The sequence below is a fragment of the Molossus molossus genome, unplaced genomic scaffold (assembly GCF_014108415.1).
Source record: "Molossus molossus isolate mMolMol1 unplaced genomic scaffold, mMolMol1.p scaffold_m16_p_13, whole genome shotgun sequence".
Classification (NCBI taxonomy): Eukaryota; Metazoa; Chordata; class Mammalia; order Chiroptera; family Molossidae; genus Molossus; species Molossus molossus.
This window is the reverse complement of record NW_023425348.1, coordinates 48,151,855-48,177,461: the sequence shown is the minus strand read 5'-3', so window position 1 is coordinate 48,177,461 and position 25,607 is coordinate 48,151,855. Positions and strand designations below refer to the sequence as shown.

General features: G+C 34.9%; 3 protein-coding genes across 3 annotated transcripts; 1 reads left to right on the top strand and 2 right to left on the bottom strand.

The window, feature by feature from the left end:
• Positions 1-3,238: 3,238 nt before the first annotated feature.
• LOC118628050 (olfactory receptor 52E2-like) lies at positions 3,239-4,180 on the bottom strand. Its single transcript, XM_036258739.1, has one exon. The coding sequence runs from the start codon at positions 4,172-4,174 to the stop codon at positions 3,239-3,241; it is 936 nt and encodes a 311-aa protein (XP_036114632.1). The 5' UTR covers positions 4,175-4,180.
• An 11,166-nt stretch (positions 4,181-15,346) lies between these two features.
• Positions 15,347-16,315, top strand: LOC118628561 (olfactory receptor 52D1-like). The gene has a single exon (XM_036259543.1). The coding sequence runs from the start codon at positions 15,365-15,367 to the stop codon at positions 16,313-16,315; it is 951 nt and encodes a 316-aa protein (XP_036115436.1). The 5' UTR covers positions 15,347-15,364.
• Positions 16,316-16,398: 83 nt separating this feature from the next.
• Positions 16,399-24,564, bottom strand: LOC118628309 (olfactory receptor 52E1-like). The gene is made up of 2 exons (XM_036259176.1): positions 23,668-24,564; positions 16,399-16,413 (listed from the first exon to the last, which is right to left on the bottom strand). The coding sequence occupies exons 1-2, from the start codon at positions 24,562-24,564 to the stop codon at positions 16,399-16,401; spliced, it is 912 nt and encodes a 303-aa protein (XP_036115069.1).
• Positions 24,565-25,607: the final 1,043 nt, after the last annotated feature.

Here is a 25,607-nt window from a genome sequence, read left to right as displayed (position 1 = left end):
ATTGTAATGTCATAAGGAAATTAATACAATTATAAAATGAATGAGCAAGGAGATTTTATTTATTTTCATTGTAGGCCAACAAAAGAGCCAGCTTTGAATCCTGCCATTCTACTAGGCTTACTGTTATGTAAAATAATAGATTTCATTAATGTTGAAGCACATTTAGACCATGAATTTTTAAAATTTGCAACCTGAAACATCCAAACCAAGGTGATGATTGTAAACATTTTAAGATAATTATTATATATTGGTAAAATTACTTATCACAAACAATCTGCTAACTTATATTCTATTTGCACGAATCAATTATTTGGACTAGAATCAATTATATGCACTCTCTCACACTCATTATTTTTAGAATGAAATCATTTACTCACATCTTCTTGATGCAGATAATATCCTGTTTCTTTTATTTTGGCAATGTTAATTTATACTAGTACATAGATTTAATGTTAATTTTCTTGTATTATACCATAATAAGCACATCCATTTTTTCATTCTTTCTTAGATTGATTAATTCAGCAGACATATATTGAGTAGCTGTGTTAGTCACATTGTGAGTCACTGAATGGGTAAATAAAGTAATATCAAATTCCTTATGGTCTAGGAGGAAAGAGGATGATCAACATTCATTGCAAATTATTATAATATTAAGTGGTGAGTAAGAGAGCTAAGCATAAGCTCACACTAAAGAAAGAAAAGTGAGTAATCTTCTGTGTTCAAGGATGTAATGTATCATAGAATTGTACACTTGAAGCCTATACAATTTTATTAACCAAAGTTGCCACAATAAATTTAATTAAAATTAAATTAAATTTAAAAAATATGTGAGGAAAATTTCTTAAGAGTTTGCTGACATAAATTCACTCCTGTGTATACTAATGTTTTTATTTTTCAGAAGTCAGATTTTATTTGAATAGTAGATTTTAAAAATTCAAATACAAATTCTAGAAAATCAGTGTGGTACTAGTATTTAGTATTTACAAGGGAGAGAAAGGCAATAGTCTTATAAAGTAGGTGTACTTGAATTGCAAAGGAGTATATCAACCAATGGACACAGACATTAGGTTGGGAAAGGCAGGCGGGGAGTGGGAGTGAGGAGGAGGTGTCAATGGGGAGAAAAGGAGGACATCTGTAATACTTTCAACAATACACACATACATACATACATACATACATACATACAGTAAAGCAGGCTTCAAAAAAAGGAATAAACATACCTCTAGCAAATGAAAACCAAGAAGCACATTAAGTGTGACAGCAAAAGTAAACTTGGAAGAGATGTTTGGTGTGAAGAAAGCTGCAAAATTGCAAATATTATATTCTAGTCACTAGAAATACTAAATAAGACTATAGCATCAGACACAATAAGGAATATATCTACGAGATAATTGTGCAATAAAATCGGCTAGTCTAGAAGACTGGGAATGGTTTGTGATAAAGGTATGTAAGAGAGAGAGTTATGACATATTTGAAGCAAGACATTAGGATACGGAAAACAAGGAAGAGGAACATGTGGTTAAGATTAAGAGTTTACGAGCTCAGATGACAAAAGATTGTGGAGATAACTTCCCTGGTATTACAAATGGAGAAAGAGAAGAATAAAGTGTGTAAATAATTATTTCCAAATTAAAAATTTCTGTTTTAAAGACTAAGAGGTAATACTAAACACACACATATATATAATATAAATGTAATTAATGATGAACATAGAGAAAAGTGAGCATTTTTGCAATTTTCTTTAAATCATAATTTCAAGACAATCACAATGTTTTTTTATAAAATTTTGACAAATTAGTTGTGCATTTATATCTTCTGCATGTATACATATAATGTACATATATTATATATATAATCTTTATATTATATTTGATACTTATTGTACTTTAGTTATATCACTTCAGCTTCATAGTATTATATATGAAGGTGATGATATTAAAAGAAAAACCTACAAAAATATCTAATAAAAACACTGTTTTCAAAGGTAAGAATAAAGAGTAAAACAAGTAATAATGATGATAATACTAATGGCTAGCAATCATTTTGTACCTACTATTAACAGCATGCATGGCACTATACTGTAACACTCTAGAAACATTATATAATTATGCCCTCATGCTTTATCTTGGAAATAAAGCTATGACTGTATTATTAAGTGAAGAAATGGAGGATCATTGAAACATGTATTAAAGACAGAACTATGACTAAACTCAAGTTCTGTTGAGCTGGCAAAATGCTGTGAGGAAAGGAGGACAAAGGAAACTACAAAATGTGTCTAAAACCAAGTTAGAAAAAGACTAAAGAGAGAAAAGCAAGCAACCTCTAAACTCTAAGTGGTTCCGTTATTTATGTTTGCATCGTAGTTTGGTCCAGGAAAGCATGGACAGATCTGTGACAAACTCTACACAAAAGTTTATAATGGATCATTTTGCAGTTTCTCACTTCCTTTCCATATACAAAATGAGTACTTACTCTGACATAATTTTGGATGTTTACAATATTTATGATGAAAACATGGGATATCATAATATAGTCCTCATAACAAAATGAGAATGACTGATTTCTGAAGACAGAGAACAAAAGAAAAGGAAAATGAGATAAGGGGGGATGCAAATAAAGGCTAGAAAAACAGACACAGAGGGCTCGGAGGTAACAAGGGAGTGGGAACAATAAACAAAATCCATAAGAATGATATAGGGTAGCTAGGGACAAAAATATGGCACATGCTGTAAATCCCACTTTCTATTTACTGACACCATTTTCTTCTTTAAATTATATATAAAGACTGATGAGCCATCGATTGCCATACAAATTGAATAACAGAACTTAGATTTCCACTCTCCGAACTCATTAAAATGCTTATGGAAGGGAGCCAAAATAAATAAATATTTTTGTCAGCACATTTAAATTTACTTAACATAATATAACACAGCATTCTGTGTTTAAAAGTTTCATCGCTTACATATTAGGTGTTATGCTTTTTTTAATTTTTTTTATTTTTTATCCTCACCCGAGGACATTTTTCCATTTTTTGTTCAGATAGAGTGGGAGGGAGAGAGAGGAAGAGAGAGAGAGAGAGAGAAACATCGACATGAAAGGAACATATCAAGTGGCTGCCACACGCACAACTGAGGTACGCGCCCTTATCGGGAACTGACCCCGTGTCTCTCAGGACTGCAGGCTAATGCTCTAACCGCTGAGCCAAACCTGGCAGGGAGTGTCATGCCTTTTTAATTACTTATTTTTTAAATAATATTTTCTTCACATGGTCATGGATCTGCTTAGTTCTGACTCCATATATGACAGGGTTGAGCATGGGTGGCACTATGACATAGAGATTGGCCAGGAGTATATGGATATAGTGGGGTACATTTCGGCCAAAGCGATGTGTCATGAAGGAAAAGAGGGCTGGTGTATAGAAGGCAAGAATTACACAAACATGAGAACCACACGTGCTGAGGGACTTGAGGCGGGCTTCCTGGGAAGGGAGATGGAAAACAGCACGGAGTATCTGGACATAAGAAAGGGCAATGGCCATAATGTCAAACACTAGATTACCAATTGCACATAAGCCATAAATATTATTGATCTTGATGCTGGCACAAGACAGACGAGCAAGACCCATGTGCTCACAGTAGGTATGAGGAATGACATGATTCCCACAGAAGGGCAATCGCAAAATGAGAAATACAAATGGGATCACAGAAAGAAATGACCTCACTAACACACCAAGACCAATCGCAGAAACAGTCTTGTTGGTGAGGATGGTGCTGTATCGGAGTGGGTTGCAGATGGCCACGTAACGGTCATAAGCCATTGCCAAGAGGACTGCAGACTCCATACCAGTGAAGTTGTGGATGAAAAACATCTGAGTAAGACAGGCATCAAAGATGATCTCCCTGAGACCAAACCAGAAGATTCCAAGCATCTTAGGGATAGTAGCTGTGGAGAGACCCAAGTCAGTGATAGCCAACATGGCCAGGAAGTAGAACATAGGCTGGTGTAGGCTGCTCTCAGCCTGGATCACAAACAGAATAGTGACATTTCCTATGAGTGCAATCATGTACACAACACAAAAGGGAAAGCCAATCCAAATGTGGAGCATTTCCAGTCCTGGGACCCCCAGCAACAAGAAGGAGGAGGGGTGAAACTGGGTCTCATTGGGAAGAGACATCTTGATAGGTAATGTGTAGGTCCATGTTCCTTGAAAATGTGCTTTTGCCTGTCTGTAGGGCACCAGGTAGAATCTTCAACGTTTTAAACCTAAAAAATAACAACAAACAATTTTGAATATTCTCTTTCTTAATTAATTCACACAATTAGAAATATACTACATAAAAAGTGATATGAAGAAGTGAATTATCAATGAGAAGAAGTTATGCGGCAGATTATAATAAAACATTCTATATCATATATTTGTCTTTGTTGGTACCTTTTTCTCTGTTAGAAGAATGATCTCATTTGCAATGGTCACATCATTGGTATTATGCTAAGATTTTGCCTTAATGCCTAGTTCATTAATTAACTTCTCTCATCATCACCAACATAATTTTCTTTCAATTTTGACATTCAAAGGGTTCTGCCAGCCTCTATAAATAGTTATTTCTCATCCATTTGGTTTAATAGTAACACTCAAGTTAATACACAAGATGGGTAGTAAGTGTTGATGAACACCCAGATTCATTAAGACAAGTAGTCAAATACTAAAAATAAATCTAAAAGATTAAAATCAACCCATTTGTTAATATTTATTCCTTATTATTACAAAATAAGTAAATGTAGTGAAAACAGCATTATAAATTACCTAATCTTTATAAACACATATAAGAAAATATACTGAACCCTATTTTTACATATGAATCTGAACCTCAGATAGTTTAAATGACTTGCCAAATGCCTGAACTACTTATATTTAAAGATTTATTAAAAGAAAGTAGAAAGTAGAGAGAATATATTTAAATTGAAATGGAAATAGAATGGTCATAAAGAAAAGATAATTCATGCCTCACACTCATGTCATGTACACAGCCACCCTCCTTCACACACATTTACAAAACACAACTTCTTTTAAGCTCACGTCTATCTGAATAACAAGATATCAGTATCTTCATTATGAATCTGAGGCTATTGTATTCTGAAGCAATTAAGATACATGGCAAATATGTGAAGAGACTAGATAAAATATATATATATATGTTCTAAACAAACTGAATCGATCATTTTCAACATTACCTGAACTGTTCGTACATAATTTCATGTACTTTATTTATGATATTCTTTAGAGGCATGTTTTCAAAGCATTTGACCATTTATTATGTGTAACTGTTTTGTAGTAAAATGTGTCTTATAATCATTTTGCATCACTGGAGGATTCCAGAGGATCTGTGCTAATTATGACCACAGTTTCATTAAAGTAATAATGTATTATGAAGACATTCATATATGGGAAGCAAAGCCCAGTAGAGTTTCTATCTTGTTCTAAATAGACAAGTAATAAAAGGAAAGTACAATAAGAATGAGGAAACAGGGAACTCCTAGGAGTAAATATAAAACATTAGTAAGGGAATCTAAAAACAATACATGTTATTTGTGTAAGATACTTTGTGAAATGTAGAAAATCTTTCTACTAGAATGTTCTGGCCTTGTAATGGAAAAGTGAACACAGCAAAAATGTATGACATGGACAACATAGAGGTGAATGTAGGATTCAGTTACACAAGCAGTTTTCTGTGATTTATCTACCAGTATAAATTCCAATGGCAAGTTCTTACATTAGATAAGGTTTTATATTCCCAAATAACATCTCCGAAGATCAGGAATGTAGGCAAATAGTCTCAAAAGTTAGAAAAATGATGTTTTTATTTTTTTCATTATATCTACATGCAATAGGTTCTCAAAAAATAAGAAAAATTACTTCAGTTAATAGGGGCAGGACTAATCATTAAAGGAGAAAATAAGCTACCTTTCTAATTTTTGTGAGTTTTTTTTTCATTGTTGTTCTTAGAAGGAAGGATGGTATTATATTCTACGGTCAAAAATAAATTGATGAGGGTATTATATCTCAACTCAGATAATTATATTCTGCCTTAGGATTTTAGTAGTTGGTTAAGTAGAGAGCCGATGTAGAAATAATTAAAATATATATACAGAAAAGCAAACTTTTGTAGTTTGTCTTGCATCATTATTATTCAATGAACTGACTAGATCAAAAAATCTGAATAGCATCTTCCTCTCTTCCCCAACCATTAAAAAAATATAACTGATTCTACTTCTTCGGTATCTTTAAAATCAGTACATTTGTTCCACTCTACTAAGGCTAATTCAAACCCTCATCATTCCTTGGGTTTATTTCAGCACAGAACTTTGCAGTGCTTAAAAGCATGAGCTCCACCATCAGACTAATTGTGTTGAAACCAACTTTGAGACTCATTCACTCTGTAAATGAAAGGAAAGTAAATAACAAGCATTGTCCAGGTATAAAATATAGATAAGAAAGATAAAAACCCTAAATGTGTTCTTAGTTTTAAACAAGTAATTCCTTTAACACATTTTGAACCTACTCCAAAAATAGTTATCCATCATTCTTTAGATACAGGAAATTGATTTTTCTAAAATGTACAACAAAAGGATTTAGATTGAAATCCAAATATGTTTACTAGTATTATATGGCCCTTCCTAAATATGATCTTATTCTTTTCCTAAGTTTCAGCCTCAGTCTTCTTTCCCCAAAATTTATCCTATGCGTCTTCTCTTCATCTCCTATGCCTCTTCTTTCCTTCATCCATCACTATGAAGTAAGGACATAGGAAGACTCACCAGACCAAGCACCAGGAATCCTGTCTGTCTTGTCTAACCCTGCTCAGTCTTTATGAAGGCACTTCTCTTTGCCTGGGAGGAGTTTCCACTGGAAAATCCCCTAGAGCCAATTTTGTAAAGGACACAAGGTCTCTGATGACTCTTGTGTCTAATCTGGCTCTGACTCAGTAAGAGACAGACATGAGGAGCTCTGGCTTTTTAGGAAATGAAGGCAGAACAGTGAAGTTTAGGGTTGTATGGTGACAGAATAGGAGGTAGTACTTATCCCCTCATAGAAACACCAAGTCAACAACCACTAATGTATGAAAATACCTTTTGAGAGTTCCAGAATCCAGATGAGAAGTTACAGGGCCTCGGTGGAGCACAGAAAGAGAGAAGACAGATCGAAACAATATGAAGTAAAGTTTTACTTGATCCACATCATCCCTCCTCCAACCTGGCACTGCTCTGCTCAAGAGAGATTCCCTCAATCCATGAGTTTTCCCATGGGGCAAGAGAGAGCAAGCCCACCCCTAGACATGTGTGTTTGTGCATATGTGTTCAAATACACATATATATGTATTCACACAAACACATAGTGAATTCTCATTATTCTCAGTGATGTTCCATAAAGTCACTGCGAACAACGAATTGGAAAATATGGAACCACTGCTCCCGGGGGGAATGTAGCATTAGCTTCCTGTAGCCTCTTGTCACATTTTTTGTCAATCAATAAAGACACAATCCTGTTTTATGTGTGTTTATTCTTAAAGACAACTCATTTAAGACATGGTTCTTACAAATGAGTAATTACACAGTCTTTCAATGATTATAAGTCAGGAACTTGGAGTCCACTTACATTATATATATTCATTCACCAATATCCTTACAAAACAAGCCAGTCTCATCAGTGTTGAAAACCTGCTCTTCCACAGATTCCTGTCCTATACACTTAGCATACATTTTAAAAATTCTTCTGCAGCCTCCTGATAAGTTGAACCTGCCTCAGCTGTAAGTTTAATATTTCTCATGCCATAATGACTTTTGAAATGTGCTAGCCAGTGAGCACAGTCAAGAAGAATGTGACTTTTTCTAGTTCTGGATGATAGTGACATAACTGTAAATATCTTTGACCTCACAACAGTGCTGGCTACTCCACTTTTTGTATTAGTTGTCATCTCATGAGCCTACAAACTTAGCCCATTTTTTATCTTTTTTAATACCTTTACCACACACGACAGATGCTACTTTAGTACATTCCAGTATGGCTTTATATACTGATAGACGAATTTCCTCTTCATCTGGATGTCCCATAAGTTAGATGCATTGACCTTGAACTAAGCACATTACAACCTTTGTGCACCTAGGAACACTAGAAAAGTATTATTTTATTCCAGTGCACTCCATAAATAAATAAAAAATATGAAGTTTACTGCATTGTAGTGCTCTCCTTGGGGCCATTTTAAACAGTAGAGTTATTAAAAAAATAATTAAAAACAAAACAAAAAATAGCACTGAGAAGAAAACAAAAATGACCTTGTTTATAGACAAATATGAGAAGCCAGCATCTCACCTTGTTCAAACTCATCTGGGGATGTTCTTGTCAAGCAATGCAACTTTTCCCCCATCTTTTTGCATATCTTCAAATGACTGTTAAAGTGCCACAGGTATTTACATAGAAACACCACCCAACCACCTCCACAAGTGACACACTCAAGGGGCAGACTCAGTGGGCACCGGAGCCCCACTGAAGTAAGCCTTGCTCCATGGAGTAATCTCCTGTGCCACTGATTGTCCATAGTGGTTGAAGCTGGTCCTTGCAGTCAGTCAGTCTGGGATTAAATTCCTCTCATTGATGTGCCAACAGGAGTCAAGGCTCAACTATAACAGGAGGGTGTACACAGTCAACACAGGGAGTGTACCTGAAGTACCCAGGTTGGGTGATCAGAAAGACTATGTCACTGTACTCTACAGGACACCTACTATACAAGGCAACTTCACCAATCCTGGGAGACATAGCAGCTCCTGCCTGTGAAACAAACACAGGGAGGCAGCCAAAATGAGTAAACAAAGAAATATGTCCCAAACAAAAGAATAGAACAAAACTCCAAAAAAGAACTAAACAAAATGGAAACAAGCAATCTACTAGATGTAGAGTTCAAAACACTGATTATAAGGACTTTTAATGAAATTAGGGAAAGAGTAGATGAACTTAGTGGGAACTTCAACAAAGAGATATGAAACATAAAAATGGAACTAGAAAACATAAAAAAGAACTAATGAGAAATGAAGAATACATTAATTGAAATGAAGAATATATTATAGGAAATCAACAGGAGAGTAGATGAAGCAGAGGGTCAAATCATAGATTTGGAAGATAACAAAGAAAAAAATACCCAAATTAGAATAGCAAAAAAGGAAACAAAAAGAGTCCAGAAAAAAGAAGAAGAAGAAGAAGAAGAAGAAGAAGAAGGAGGAGGAGGAGGAGGAGGAGGAGGAGGAGGAGGAGGAGAAGAAGAAGAAGAAGAAGAAGAAGAAGAAGAAGAAGAAGAAGAAGAAGAAGAAGAAGAAAGAAGAAGAAGAAGAAGAAGAAGAAGAAGAATAATTGTATAAAGAGCCTCTGGAAAAACTTCAAGCATACCAACATCAAAACAAGGAATTTCAAAGCAAGGAATTGAAAACCTATGTGAAAAAATAACAGAAAATGTCCCTAACCCAGTGAAGGAAATAGACATACAAGTCCAAGAAGAACAAAACGTCTCAAACAGGATGAACCCAAAGAGGCCTACACTAAGACACATCATAATTAAAATGCCAAAGTTTAAAGACAAAGAATGTTGAAAGCAGCAAGAGAAAAGCAATTAGTTACCTGAAAGGGAGCTCCCATAAGATTATAGGCTGATTTCTCAACAGAAATTTTGCAGGGAAGAAATATTCAAAGTGATGTAAGGCAAGGACCTACATACAACCAAGATTACCTAGCAATCAAAGAAGAGATAAAGAACTTCCCAAAGAAGGAAAAGCTGAAGTAGTTTATTACCACCAAACCACTAATACATAAAATGTTAAAGGATCTTCTTTAAGAAGAAGAAGAGAAAAAAAGATTAAATATGAACAATAAAATGGCAATAAATGCATATTCGTCACCAACTGAATCTAAAAAACAAAATAAATGAACAAACAAAACAGAAGCATACAGATATGAAAAACACTTTGACAGTTGCAAGATTGAGGTAGGGGATGGATAAAAAGGGGGCAGGGAATAAGAAGTACAATTGGTAGTTACAGAACACTCACAGAAATGTAAAGTATAACATTGGGAGTACAGTCAATAATATTCTAATAACTGTACAGTGTCAGGTGGATACTAGATTTATCAGGATGATCAGTTAGTGATTTATAAAATACAGTTAGTAAATTATAAAATGTCCAATCACTAAGCTGTATACCTGAAACTAATATAATATTGAATGTCAACTGTAACTGAAAAATAAAAAATATATATATTTTTAAAAAGATATTAACTCTAAAGACTTAGAACCTGAGTTCTGAACTCAAACCCCCAACTCCCAATGGTTTCTTTCCTCCCAGTAGAGGCCATCCCCACTTCATCCTCATGGGAGTCTCAGAAATTAGAAGACATGTCTATAACTGACCTCAGTTGGAAGAGTTGTAGATCTTTTGAGAATTAATGGCTTTCTCAGACAGGTAGGTGCTCACCTGATCCCCACAAAACCCTGGAGAAGTAAGGCAATGTGCAGCCACTTCCATCCACGTTATTGTTTCAGCGCTGTAGTCAGAGCAAAAAGGCTCTGAAAAACAGGCTTATGTAAGATTTCTTGGGTAAACTGAACCTACATGGGCTTGTGACTCCTGAATAGACAGCCTCTGTTTTACTCTTCTATGGGTTGAGATCAGGCTCCAACTTTCCTTGAGAATAAATCTGTGTATGGGTTTCTCTACTTGGTTCAGTACATCAGAGGAAAACTAATGAAACAATGATGGGAGTATAGATGCATTGATTCTGAGCACATCTATATTTGAGCTATGTCTCATGCTGCCCAAAGCAATCTTGCATGCATTATGTAATTTTGCATTTACAAAATCCAATGGAGTACTCATCTCCTCAGGGTTAATGTAAAGGTTACAAACATTGTAATTAGACTTGGGTAGAATATTTTTAGGAAACATAAATGACCATTTTTAGGTTACTTTTATCTGTGTTATAAGTATGATTATCTATCCAAAAACTTCTGTATGAATTAAATGGGAATTATGCCTTCAGTGTATGTAAGACAGGACCTAATACAAACCAATACATGTAGATTTAGTTTATTTTTGTTAAGAGATGGATAGTGATGCAGAATTTAGCCAAAAGATTTTATAGTTTACTTTAGTCCTCCTCAAAAACAGACATGAGTTTCTTTCAGTCCATTCTCTCTTTTTCTGTATCCTGTAGTCAGACAAAGAACAAAATGCAGACAGAATTCAATGTTGTTGAAGACTGATCCCTGTGTGTGTCTGAAAGATTTAATATTGTAATCAAGGAATCTGTTAATGTACTACAGTGTTTAGGAATAGTATGAACTATACAAAATTCATAGTGATTTTACTGTTTGTCTTAAATTTACATTGAAATTATTTACCAGAAAATGAATAGCAATTTCTTATTTTCTCCTTTTCTTTTCTTACTTTACTAATTCATTGGAACACCAAATGTATGCAAATACATGTCCTCCAAAAAATGCTGAGATATAAAATTCAATGTGACAAGAGAAAGAAGACAGGTAAGGGCACAGACCATAGGGACATGGAAGAGGGGTGTGACCTGTGGTTAAAAGTTCCTAGAAAAAATAATCTCAGAGGAGCTGTTAGGGGGGTAGATTCTTCAATTCTAGCCAAGTTACTGAGGCGTTACATGTGTGAAGCTACATCATGAAGAACAAAGACATTTCATCACTTTTGTGAAATAACTAGGTGACCAGTCCTCTATGCTAAAAAATATGAGAAAAGGTATTTCAAGAGGTTAGAATAATTGCTAATATTTTACAAGACATGAGAGGCAAAATCTTATTTGTAATTTCTTGGTTTGATTTTTTCTGATGAATACAATTGTAACTCTGCATTACTTATTTACTTATCTTAAACCATATAGTTAACATATGAATATATAAAATACATTGGCACTGTTAAAAAATTTAAGCCATACTGATACAGCTAAATTATGTTCTCCACATTCCTTATTACTTACCCCACATTTTAGACATCTTTTAAGTTGGATATGCATCCAGTTTGATTCTGTATTTATAAATATGGTTTTATAGATATATATGTGATTACACATGTATATATAAAATTATTATACAATAATATACATAATTAATAATAATATATAGTTACATATATGTATGTCCATTGATATAAGCATATTTATAAATATATACATATATGTTTAATTTTATTGTGTTTTAATGTTAACAAAAAAATCAAATTTCTGCTTTATTTTTTTCATTCTGTCAGTTTATATAAATAAACTTTATTCTAAGTGCTTCTGGGTAGTGCATAATAAAAGTATGCCACATATTTTTAATTTAATATTACTTTATTAATGAACATTTTCAATGGTCCATTTCTATTTTATTACAGGCACTGTGACAATAAGAATCACTGTATATATGTCCAAGTGTATATGTGAACATTATTTCTTAGAATGGAAAGTAGTTAAATCACTCTTCCAAAATGTTTGCTTTTAATAATAATGGCTACTAAAGAATCTTCCTCTAAATGTTGGGTCAATTTCCTCCAATCAGTTGTACACAAGAGTCACTCTTTAACCCAGACTTCACTAATGCTTATTATCATAAATCTTTATATTCTGTTGATTAAAATTATAACATATGATCTGTATTGATGTTCAATTTTTAATGCCTGACTGCAAGTAAGGATAAGATTTATTTTATGTGATTGGACATTTGCATTTATTTCAGTGTGAATGTTTTCACTATATAATTGGTCCACACATTTTCTATTGGTAAAATATATTTAAATTGTTTAATGAGATAGAGCAAATAGAAAGAGTAAAGGTTATATAATTCATGTGAAAAAATCATGTAAAATATGAGAATGTTGATGGAACCACAAATATAAATAAAAGGACACATAAGTTTATTTTAGGACAAGAAAAGGGAAAGCATGAAAAAATGCATTAGTTCAATGCATATGTACATAAACCTAAGGGTAGAACGGTGTAAGATTGAAAGAGCTTTTATCTGGTGACAAATGTTAATTTTCCTCTGAGGTATGTATACGGTAGTTATCTTTCAAGAGTAAATGCAATGAAAGAGGGTTAATTAGGAAGAGAAAGGCTTAGACTTGGATAGGTTACGGTACAGACTTTTAAAACAGTGGGGATTTTCAATAATTATTCACAATCAAATGAATGGTTTGGGTATTTCCTAATTTTAGATACAGAACAGTCCCCATTATTTTACTTGTATGCACAAATGAAAATAGACTGTCACATCATTAGGGCAATTAATTACTAGAATCAGTTTGTGGGCAAGAAATAAGTTCCCACACAAACAACTGTTTAAACTTAAATTCTCATAATTTTAAAATGAGGATAATATAAGTTAAAACATGAATGTTGTCAGGAAAAAGCTGGCTCACATTAAACATTTTAAAATGTTTAACTATTACATTATTACATAAATTCTCAATAATCTGGTTTCCCTGTGTTCTTCATGTCCCAATTTACATCATGATCTAGAAATTCCATTACATAAATTTTTCAGAGCTCCTGGACAAAAGAGAATATCTGTCATTAGGGACCCTGAGGCCAAACAGCCAAAACCAAAATCTTTGGGTATGAAACTTCAACAACAGATTAACAGACAAAAGGGGTCATTATTGCAATTCAATATTGATGTCCAGTCTACTATACATATTTCATTCCCTACTTCAATGGACACTGGTTTAGAATTATTTATTTCTGATCACAAAGACTTTATAATCTACAAGTATCTATAATAGTGAGTGAAGTAAAAGGAGTGTCTGGAGAATAGTATCAGTTATCTTTCTAATCAAAAGAAAAGGAAAAACAAATTGTCTGTTAGGGGAACAGTATGACTTTTGCAGGGGTGGAAAATGTTTTCCTTCTTTCCTTCTAGGTTCTTTGGTTGATATATAATTAAATTGACATAACATAAATGAACAGCAAAACAAATCATTTCATAAATACAGAGATCCATAAAAAATATGAGACTCAAAGAAATAACAAAAAGAAGAAGCTTTTTATAACTTTTAGACAAGGAAACAATAAATTTGTGAAGAGTTGAGTAGACAAGGAGGTCTGGGCTTGTGGTAATAAATTAGTAAAGAAGTAACCAGCTTTGTTTACACAGCCTGCTTAGCCTAACCTTCCTATTTCTGGTGATAATGGTGACTTGGACCCTCCTGGTAGAGGGAAGGATCCTTCACAAGGGTTTATTTCCTACTTCAGGGGGATAAAGGAGGGTCAAATTGTTCTTGCACCAGTTATTTCTCAAATAACATTAATTTGAAATAATCAATATGCCAAACTGGAAGTCTTAGTTCCTAATAAGACTATCAGAACACTTTTTGAAAGTGAAGGGGAGCAAATATGCCAGTTTGGCATATAGATTACACTGGAACAAGTCTTATCAGCAAATCATGGTGTGGGGGGTTGGGGCAGGGACCAGACAGTACAGGAGAAGTATGCAGAGCAAAGGAAAAGTTATGAAGGAAAGCTTGGAAGTAGACTGCCTACAGAGTACACTTAATGAAAAGCAAGTCATGAAGTTGTTTGACTAATTAAATACATGTAGGAAAGTGAAGGAAGCTCAGAATACAGGTTGTTAATTTTATTGTAATTTTTCCCTGCTAAGGTCAAGAGTAAATGCAATGAGCTGTTTATTTTCTGGCACACTGTCATGAGGCCCACTCTTGCCATCCTGGATGAATCAAGTTACTGTGAATGAATCTCTTTTTGGTAATTCTGCAATAATCGACACATTCTCCAAATTTTGCTATTTCAGTTTCAAAGCCACACCCTGTAACTTAGCATGTCTCAAACTATTATTACTATAATCTTTTACAAAAAGAGAACCATTCTCTATTTAAAAAAAAAAAAAAAACCTTCTGTATTTCTTCTGTATCACTCTATTTTGTCTCTTACAATTGCACTTTTCTTACTCATCCAAATACTACTCTTACACATTCTTCAGCTTTCAATTGGCATCATTTTCATTGCAATGGTTGGACGATTTCAGATTTTCATATATTTAACTGATTTTTGGTACCTGGGTATTTTACCTCATTTAGCATCTATAGATCGGCCACATTGCATATTACAACCCTGAAATAATATTTGACACTCAGATAATGAAATAATTTCTATCTAAACATTTATAGACATTGTAATTACTCCATGACTTGCAATCCCTGCATTTTGGCTTGCTAACTCATTAGTGGTTTCAAAATATTTGTTATTATTTATTTGCTTTAGAGGAAAATCCATGAAGAGAAAGTTAAACGTCTAACTGTGGTTATGTCAGCATACAATAAGACCAATGTCCATCCATCAACCTTTATTCTTATTGGCATTCCTGGGCTGGAGGCTGCCCACATCTGGATCTCCATCCCCTTTTGTGTGGTCTACCTTTTGGCCTTAGTGGGAAACTGCTCGCTTCTGTTTATAATCAAGACAGATTCCAGCCTCCATGAGCCAATGTACCTCTTCCTCTGCATGCTGGCTGTGGCTGACCTTATTGTGTGTACTACAGCTGTGCCCAAACTTCTCAGACTCTTCTGGTTCCATGATGGAGAGATTCGCTTTGAAGCCTGCCTCACTCAAGTGTTCCTAATTCACTCTTGCTCCACCATGGAGTCTGGTTTCTTCCTGGCCATGGCTTTTGACCGTTACGTAGCCATTTGTAATCCATTAAGACACTCAGCTATTCTGACACATTCTGTAATTGGGGAGGTAGGTCTAGCTGTCCTACTCAGGGGCACAGTACTTCTCAGTCCTCACCCCTTCCTGTTATGTTGGCTTCCCTACTGCAGGACCAATGTTATCTCCCACACCTACTGTGAGTTCATGGCCCTCATCAAGATTGCCTGTGCTGAGACCAGAATCCAAAGAGCCTACAGCCTCATTGTTGCCTTCCTTACTGGAGGGGTGGACTTCATATTGATTATTTGTTCTTATGTCCTCATACTGCACACTGTCTTCCACCTCCCATCTAAGAATGCCCGACTCAAGACCTTGGGTACCTGTGGTTCCCATATCTGTGTGATTTTAGTGTCCTATACTCCAGCCTTCTTCTCATTTCTTACCCACAGGTTTGGGCACCATGTGTCTTCCCATGTCCACATATTTGTGGCCAACATCTATCTTCTGGTCCCGCCCATGGTGAACCCCATTATTTATGGGGTAAGAACCAAGAAGATATGGGACAGGTTTCTTAATTTTTTTAGTTTTCCAAAGCCTCTAAACTAAACCCTTTTTGTTGGTGAGTAATATCTGAACAAACATTGTATTATCTGTCTCATACTGTGTGGTTTCTTTATCAAGATCCTCTTTTAATGGTCAGAGAGCTAGTGTTATTTTATGAGAAGTAACTCATCCAAAGATATATTTGATGTTTTAACGATAATGACATTGAGGCAGATATATTACCAAATAGGGCTTTTTATCATAATATTAAAATATTGTTTTCTAAAAACAATAAAAAACAAATGAACAAAAAATTTGGAGAATCATCTGAGTCTAAAAATAAGAGATATTTAAAATCAATAGGATATATAATCAATTTTTTTTTTTTTTTTGGTTTAGCATTCAGATTATCAGACTTAGGAATGTCCCTTCTTCCACCCTAGTCCTTCCTTCTTGACTAAATGACCTTCCTTCACAAGTACATATTTTCAGACTTTTCTAGTGAGTCTCCTAGTGTGAATTACTCTGTTTTCTGTTCATCTAAAGTTTTCTTTATTTCACACTCACTTTTTGATACTTTTCTAGCTACACAATTCTATTCTCCAATCATTATATTTTCTTAGTCTTTTGAAATCATTATCTTAGAGTCTTCAAGAATCATTTTTACTTTTAAAAAGTCTCTTGTTGGCTAAATTGTCATAATTTTATAGTAATTATTATTTTTTCTTTGTCATTAAGTCCTGTGGGTTTTTTGTTTGTTTGTTTGTTTGTTTTTTGTTGTTGTTGTTGTTTTGTGTTTTTTTTGGTGTTCTGTAACTTCACATGGATGAATCTCACAGGCAGTACACTAACTGATAAAATTCAGACAGAAAAGACTACATACTCTATGATTCCATTTAAATAAAAGTCTAGAGAAAGTAAAACTATAATGGGGGTAGTTTAGGCATATATGTTTTAAGTTTCCTACATGATTCTTAGATAACAGCTAAAATTGAGCTGCAGCTGTGCAAACTGGGGCACAGAGAAATCAGTTGACCGCTGGGAAAATATTTTAATCATGTAATTTACACCTCCCTAAGCTAAAAATGTGAAAAAAATCAACATTTATTAAGAATTTAATATGTTCCAATCTCTTTATTTCGATCTGTATATATAATCACTTAACCTTTGCAATATTTTAGAGTTAATTACTATAAACACTCATATATTTATAGTTTAACAAGCTCATATTTAATGAGCTAGTGAGTAGAGGAGCCAGGATTTAAAGTCTGTCTAGCTTTAAAACCATAATTTTCCTACATGAGAATTATTCCATATTCAGCCAAACCTCACTGAATGAGGATCTCAGGTGTCAAAGGCTCAGATGTCAGAATTGTTTTCATTCTATCCTCCATGAACACTCTCCGTTTAGATCCATTTAGTCAATGTTTAATTATTGACTACATTTTAAGAGGCATACTGAGAAGTATAAGGTAAGGTCTATAATCAGTTTCAGGGTCTTAGAGGTATACACAGTAAACATACCCTTTTTTCTTATGTGATTCCTCAAAAAATTGAGAAAAGAAAAAGTATGGTAGCTGTGAGTACAAAATATCATCATCTTTATTAGTGGTGAAGACTATTCTGGAGGACTTTGTTTGGATAGAGACCCAGTGAACATTCTAACTAAACCTCAGAGTTGGGCATATATTTCTAATCAAAATAGAAAGTCTTACCATATTGAGGAGTATCTGAGAACAGGTGACTTTGTTAGAAAGCCTCACTAACAGAAAGTGTGTGGAGAGAGGCAGAGGGAGGAAATCTTAATTAAAATTATTCAGTTTATTCTTACCAGATATTTACATTTATTATAGCTTCTTCCTAGCATATAGTAAATAAGGGTGTACAAAAAGAATGAGCTTTACAATACATGAACATTAATAGTAGGGTAAAAACATTTTGTTCTAGTAGCTTGATAAAATTGATTTAGACATATAAACATTTTTTTTTCAGTATAATAATATCTAAAACTTATATAGGGCTTACATTCTCATAATCTCTTCTGGGTTATTTACATACATTAACCCAGTACATTCTCAAGCAAACTAGACAAAATTTGTGGCATTAATATCCTCTTTTCACAAATAAAAAAACTGAGGGATAGGGAAATTAGTTGACTTTCCCATGGTCACAGAAATGGTTAAAAGTGAAGCCAAGATTGACTTTAGGAAGTTAGGTAGCAGATTCATATTCTTAACCACTTCGTTATATTTAGTTACATTACATTATGATACATCAACATGACAAGTGCTATGACAGAAATAGAAAATAGATAATTAGCCAAGTTATAGAGTTTCAAAAATCAGAAAACAGTTCTAGAAGATAGGACATCAAGAATATTAGGTCAGTAATTAAACAAAGTTCCCTATGGACCAGGTCAAGTCAGGTGTGTGTGTGTGTGTGTGTGTGTGTGTGTGTGTGTGTGTGTCTTGGGACTGGGCCAGGGAGTTGTCCAACTTTCAGTTAGCCAATTTTGCATTCAACCATCTTACTTTCTAAAAATTATCTCATTTTCTCCATCCAATAATTGCATTTATACTCAAGTCTCAACTTTCTAGAATGATAGTTCCCCAAATTGTAAAGGTTTGACACCTCTTAAAAATACATATGCTCAGGCCCACTGTAAGATTATGAGACTAAAAAACTTCTGTGATACATTTCATAAATAAAATCCCATTTGCTTTTCATTAGTCATCTTGTATATTTATGATTCAGTGGCCCACAGTCCATGTTTTGAGAAATACAGTTGTGGGAAGCTGACAATGAATATATAGATGTCCTTCCACTCAGTACAACATAATTTATAATATCTACCAGGACTTAATAGTTTTTATTTAGAATATAGAAATTTGAAAAGCATATCACTCAAAATCTTAATGGCAAACAAAAACATGCTAGATCGCCCTGGTCCGTTTGGCTCAGTGGTTAGAGCGTCGGCCTGCAAACCAGAGAGACCCGGGTTCAGTTCCTGCTAAGGGCACGTACCTCAGTTGCAGTTTGTACCCGGCCCTGGTTGAGTTGTGCGGGTGGCAACCACTCAATGTGTCCCTTTCACGTCAATGTTTCTCTCTCTCTCTCTCTTCCTCTCTCTCCCTCCCACTCTATCTGAACAAAAAACAAAAAAATGTCCTCAGGTGAGGATAAAAAACAAACAACATGCTAGATCCAAAAACCTCACAATTTTCTTGAACATTCAGATAGTTGAAATCACAGGGCAATTAACTAATTCAAAATCTAAGGAAAGGCAGTCAACTGCAAAAAAAGTGGCACATGATCTCTTACTTACAGGAACAGATACCAGATGCCATAAAAGCCAGTGCAAATAATTTTTCCATAAAACTTTTTAAGTTAATAAAGTTTTTTAAATTAAATATTTGGGTGACAATAGTTCATAAATTATATAGGTTTCAAGTGTACAATTACATGATACATCATCTGTATATTGCATGTGTATCCATCACCCAAAGTAAGATTCTCCATCAGTATATGTTTAACCCACTTTAACCTTTACTAGCAGAGCCTCTTCCCTCTGGTAACCACCATACGCTTATCTGTGTCTAAGAGTTTTAGTTTGTTTGTTTTTGTTGTTTGTTCATGTAAGATTGTTGGGCTGTGGGGGTCACATGACCAGGGAAATGGACAGCCAGAGGAGAAATCAAAACCTACCTTGGGACACCTCGCCTTGCCTGGATGGGACTGAGGTTGAGAAGACACTCCTGGTCACGTCCCACCACCCTTCTCAGCCAATCAACATACACCACACTCGAATCTCCCCAGCAGCTAGCCAGTCACCTGATGCCACACCTAATTACCCCACCCAGAGCCCTAACATCCCTATAAATCTTCCCCAGTGAAAGTAGCAGGGTCACTGCCCTGGCCCCCGCCACATGGACCAGTGAACCTCCCCCGGGAAGCTTCAATAAAATTTTCTTGCCTGCTTTTGCGGCTTCGTTTCTCTTTCATCCTCGGCAAGATACCTTACAGTTCAGTTGTTGCTTTCAGTTTTCTTTCCCACATATGGGTGAAATCATATGGTTCTTAACTTTTTCTGTCTAACTTATTTAGCTTAGTATGATATTCTCAAGATCCATCCATGTTGTCACAAATGGCAATATTTCATCTTTTCTTGTGCTGAATAGTATTCCATTGTATATCCATAAGTACCACATCTTCTTTATCAAATCATCTATCCAAGGACACTTCGGTTCTTTCCATGTGTTAGCAACCATAAATAATGCTGCAATGAACATACGGCTGCATATATATTTGTGAATAAATGTTTTCAAATTTTTCTGGTAGGGACCCAGAAGTGGTTGGGTTATATGGAACTCTATTCTGTTCTGTGGAACCTCTATACTGTTTTCCACAGTGGTTAGACCAGTTTACATTCCCACCAACAGAGAATGAGTGTTCATTTTTCCCCACACATTCTCCAACACTTGTTATTGCTTGTCTTATTAATAATAGCCATTCTAACAGGTGTGAGGTGGTATCTCATTGTATTTTTAATTTGCATTTTTCTAGTGGTTAGAGAAGTTGAGCATCTTTTCATTATCTATTGGTCATTTGTATGTCTTCTTGTGAGAAGTATCTGATTAGGTCCTCTGCTTATTTTTTAATTGGATTGTTTGTTTTTGATTCTTGTTAAGTTGTATGAGTTTCTTATATATTTTAGATATTAATCCCTACTTGGAGCCATTGTATACAAATATCTTCTCCCATTCAGTTGATTGACTTTTCATAGTAGACTGCTATCTGTCTCCATATACAAAAAGTAACCCGAAATGGATCCAAGACCTGAACATAAGCCCTGAAACAATAAATTTCATAGAAGAAAACATAAGTACTAAACTCATGGCCCTTGGATTTTGTGAATTTGACCACAAAGGCAAGGGAAGTAAAAGCAAAAATAAATGAATGGAACTATATCAAACTAAGTAGCTTCTCCATAGAGAATGTGTTCAAGTCTCTCAAAGATGAGTATGGACCTATGTCGAAATATAGAATGGCTGGGAGTCATGTGTGTATGACACAAAGAGGAATTAATTCACACCCACTAAGGTTTTCTCCATAGACCTTAAGTAGGTACTCCTGAGAAAGTCTGGGGGCAAGATGAGAGGCTCCAGAAGGACTTCATTATAAAGCAGGCCCAGTTTCTCTCCCTTAAGGAACAAAAATCTTTAGCCCCTGGAGGGAGAGGACCACTAAAGACCCACTGTTGCTGAGTGAAAGAGTCAGAAACAAACTTTATAGCCTCATGCTGAGGCAGGTTCATCAGAAGTCTCCTAGAGCACTAGAGAAGGGAAAGAATTACTGAGAACACTCCACTTTCAAGACATAGAAACACAGCACCTGCCTAAGACTGAACTGGCATAATTGGCAATATACTTATCTCCTAGCTCCTGCTACCAGACTAGCTGGATTCAAGTAACAAGTAATAGTATTCTACTCCTGAGGGAGGGTGGAGAACATGAAGAATGGTCTTATCTGTTTCATAGAAACAAAGGGAAGATCTAAAGCTGATATGGGGTAAATCCCAAAAAGCCTTGTGAATCATCAGCCTACACCCTAAACACAAGGAAAAGCTAGAGGGATGTGGATCCTATGATGCATTCACTGATGACATTCATCGCAACTGTAGGAAGAAATGGATGACCTTAATAGTCTTTTTCCTATTAAAGAAGTTGGTTAGCTAGCTTCTAACACAGGAAACTCTAAGCGTAGGTGTATGTACTGGTGAAGTCTACCAACTTTAAAATACTAAATACTGATTTTTCACAAATTGCCCAAAACATATAATGAGAATGAATACTTTCTAAATCAGTCAATACACAATTGGGGCCATGTAAATTAGAAGTTATTCCATAAATAGAATAAATGGATAAAGGATGAATTCAATGTCACAACGGGATCTGGGAAAAGCCACTTGTGCCTATAACTACAGAGCATAATTGGTTAATTATTTTCAAAGAATTTCAAGTTCAGTATGTGATAATAAAAATACAAAATCCCTCTAAGAATTTATGACACCATATTTTCAGTTGCAATAAAAATAAGTAGACTATATCTCTAAAGTGGGTTCTAAAGAATATGACTGTCATGCAATGGTCTGAGGAACAATTTAATGCCAATAGCATCTTAATGTTCCAAATGAATAGTTCTTAATTAAAAACTCTGAAAAGTCCTTAAATAAAATATAGATAAAATTTTTGTTCTGTTGACCAAGATTTACGAACATATTTTTTCTTTAATTCTTTTTGCACATCATGTTAATACTGTCACATAGAACTAAACAACCCTGAGTAATATCACATAGAACTAGTGTTCCATCTTAAGACACACACACACACACACACACACACACACACACATACTTGGGTAATACTAAACTTGGAATATATCTGAGACTTCCAGCATTCTATAAAAGTGAAACTCTTCTACGGAAAGGCAAAAGACACAGAGACAAAACTATTTGAAAAATAATTGTTTAAAAAGTGGTATCAGTAAGATGTTATAAATACAACAACTTTAAAACAAAAAAAAAGACTACAAATTCACAAGATTGCCACAGTTCTGAAATTTTGTTCATGGTGTAAAATCTCCACCTTCCAAGTCCAGCCAGTGTGGCTCAATGGTTGAGCATCGACCAAAAGGTGGCTGGTTCGATTCCCGGCCAGGGCACATGCCCAAGTTGTAGGCCTGATCCCCAGTGGAGGGCATGCAGGAGGCGGCCAATTGATGTTCTCTCTCATCAATGTTTCTATCTCTCTCTCCTTCTCCCTTCTTCTCTCTCTAAAATCAATAAAGAAACATTTTTTAAAAAAATCTCCACCTTCCTCAATGACATATTTATAGTATCAGTTTTCTATCTTCCAACATTAACATGAAAAAGTCAAGAGTAACATTAGTTTTGATAGGAAATCCAGCATCTATTATTTTGGGGACAAGCACTAATCAGGGAGATGCACTATTTTGGTTTAAATCAGGATATGAAGGGCTTTCTAGTTTTTGTTTGTTTGTGGTGATTTTTAGAGGGGGCAACTTTGCTTTAAATAGACTGTACCTGTGGAATGTGATGTGCTTAGTCATAATGAAAGCAGAGTGAAGTGTTGGTTTTCTTCCACATGAGGAATCAAAATTATTTCCAAATAATGAAAAATTACAAAACACTTTTATTCGTACACTTGACATGGGCTTAACTTTCCATTCTACATTTGAGAAGCAGGCTAACAGCTCCCCTGAGATAGGTCTGCATAACTTCCAAATGTTCTCTTTATATTCTGAACAGAGAATTAATACCATCCCTTCTTCAATTTGATTCTTTACCAGAGCTATATATTTTTCTTGAAAAATATGTTCAGCACTTGTTTTCTAACTTGTTTAGTTCTGACACCATAGATTACAGGGTTGAGAGCAGGTGGAATTACTACATAGAAATTGGCCAGAAAGATATGAATGTAGTGTGGTATATTCTGACCAAACCTATGGGTCATGAACGAGAAAAATGCAGGAATGTAGAAAACCGACATCACACACACATGAGAGCCACAGGTACTGAGCGCTTTGAGCCGGGCATCATGGGAAGGGAGTCGAAAGACAGCACCAAGGATCTGCACGTAGGAAATGACAATGGCTATAATGTCACACACAAAGATAAAAATGGTACATAAGCCATAAATGATGTTGACTCTGATGCTGGCACAGGACAGGCGGGCAATGCCCATGTGTTCACAGTAAGTGTGAGGGATAATCTGGTGTCCACAAAATGGTAACCGTAGGATGAGAAGAACAAAGGGTATGACAAAAGGCAAAGGTCTCAGTAAGATTACTGCTATGATGACGAATACCACCTTGTTGGTCAGTACCAACGTGTAGCGAAGTGGATTACAGATGGCTACATAGCGGTCATAGGCCATGGCCACGAGCACAGTCGACTCCATGCCAGTGCATAAGTGAATGAAAAACATCTGGATGAGACAACCCTCAAAGGATATTTCTTTCAGGTTGAACCAGAAGATGCCAAGCATCTTGGGAATGGTGGATGTGGAAAGGCCCAGGTCAATAGAAGACAGAACAGCCAGGAAGTAGAACACAGGCTGGTGGAGGCTACTCTGATTCTGAATTACAGAAAGTATGCTGATATTCCCAAGGACAGCTATCAGGTACACAACAAAAAAAGGGAAACTAATCCAGATATGCAGGTGTTCCAGCCCAGGGATCCCCAGAAGGAAGAAAGAGTAGGGATGAAATAAGGTGGTATTAAGAGAGGCCATCCTTCTGGACCTTTTTATAGTGAAATTTGTCATAGACCAAGTGCCTCTCGTTCATTGATTAGGTCTCCTCTTTTCTTAGTAGACAGAAAAAAAACAAAGTCAGTAAAAGTTCTATCATATCTACTGATATTGTTGCCTCATAGAGGCCTAAAGGTATATAAAATTTAATGGTAAAATTTGGCCACAAGATTTCACCAGATCCATTCAATTAAATTCAATGATTTTAGTTCAACATTGACTGAGTATCTATTATAGATGTCCACATTCTGTGCTATCATTGATACAACTTAAAGTTTTAGTGGTTGAAACAGTTATACAAATCAGCCATTTAGGTTAATAAAATAATTATTAAGATAAAGGTGTTCCATTGCTACTTGAGTACACAAAATATTTTCTTGAAAATCTTCTATCATATTGTATAGAAAAACATTATTTGATTGATGGCTATATACTTTACGTACAAAGTAGAAACATATCTTAAACATAATAACAAATTGTATGATATCTGAATTATAACTCAATAAAGCTGTCTTATGAAAAAATGAATAACAACTATCATAATTTTTGAGCTGAACATATAGAACATATTTTTCAAAGAAATAATAATTCCAGCAAGCCACAACTTTCTAAGACAATTTTGCATCTGCACAGGCTTCCCACCGGTTAAACCCCAAAATACCATTTCTTATATCATATTTATCTTCTGGTCTCTCCTTTTATGCTGGTGCCAATATTAGAGAATAATCTTGCATTGAGATCTTATTAATAAAACCACAGAAAACTTTATGTCAGGATACTCCTCTGAATCTGGGTTGGCTTAGAATGGAATGTACATATTCCTCTTCATTTCTGTCCTGATGATAGGAAAATAGAGCCTTGTCATTTGTGTCTTTCTGTTGATGACTATCAAGAAAAAAGTACAGATTTACACACACACACACACACATTAATGTTCAGGTTTGTACATTAACACAAAATGTCAGATAAAGTGTGTTAATTTATACACATCATTTCTTGAAATCAAATTCATAATTTCTTTTACT

Bases quoted from the DNA above. Each gene is read 5' to 3' on its own strand.
- LOC118628050 (XM_036258739.1), bottom strand. From the start codon at position 4,174: ATGTCTCTTCCCAATGAGACCCAGTTTCACCCCTCCTCCTTCTTGTTG.
- LOC118628561 (XM_036259543.1), top strand. From the start codon at position 15,365: ATGTCAGCATACAATAAGACCAATGTCCATCCATCAACCTTTATTCTT.
- LOC118628309 (XM_036259176.1), bottom strand. From the start codon at position 24,564: ATGGCCTCTCTTAATACCACCTTATTTCATCCCTACTCTTTCTTCCTT.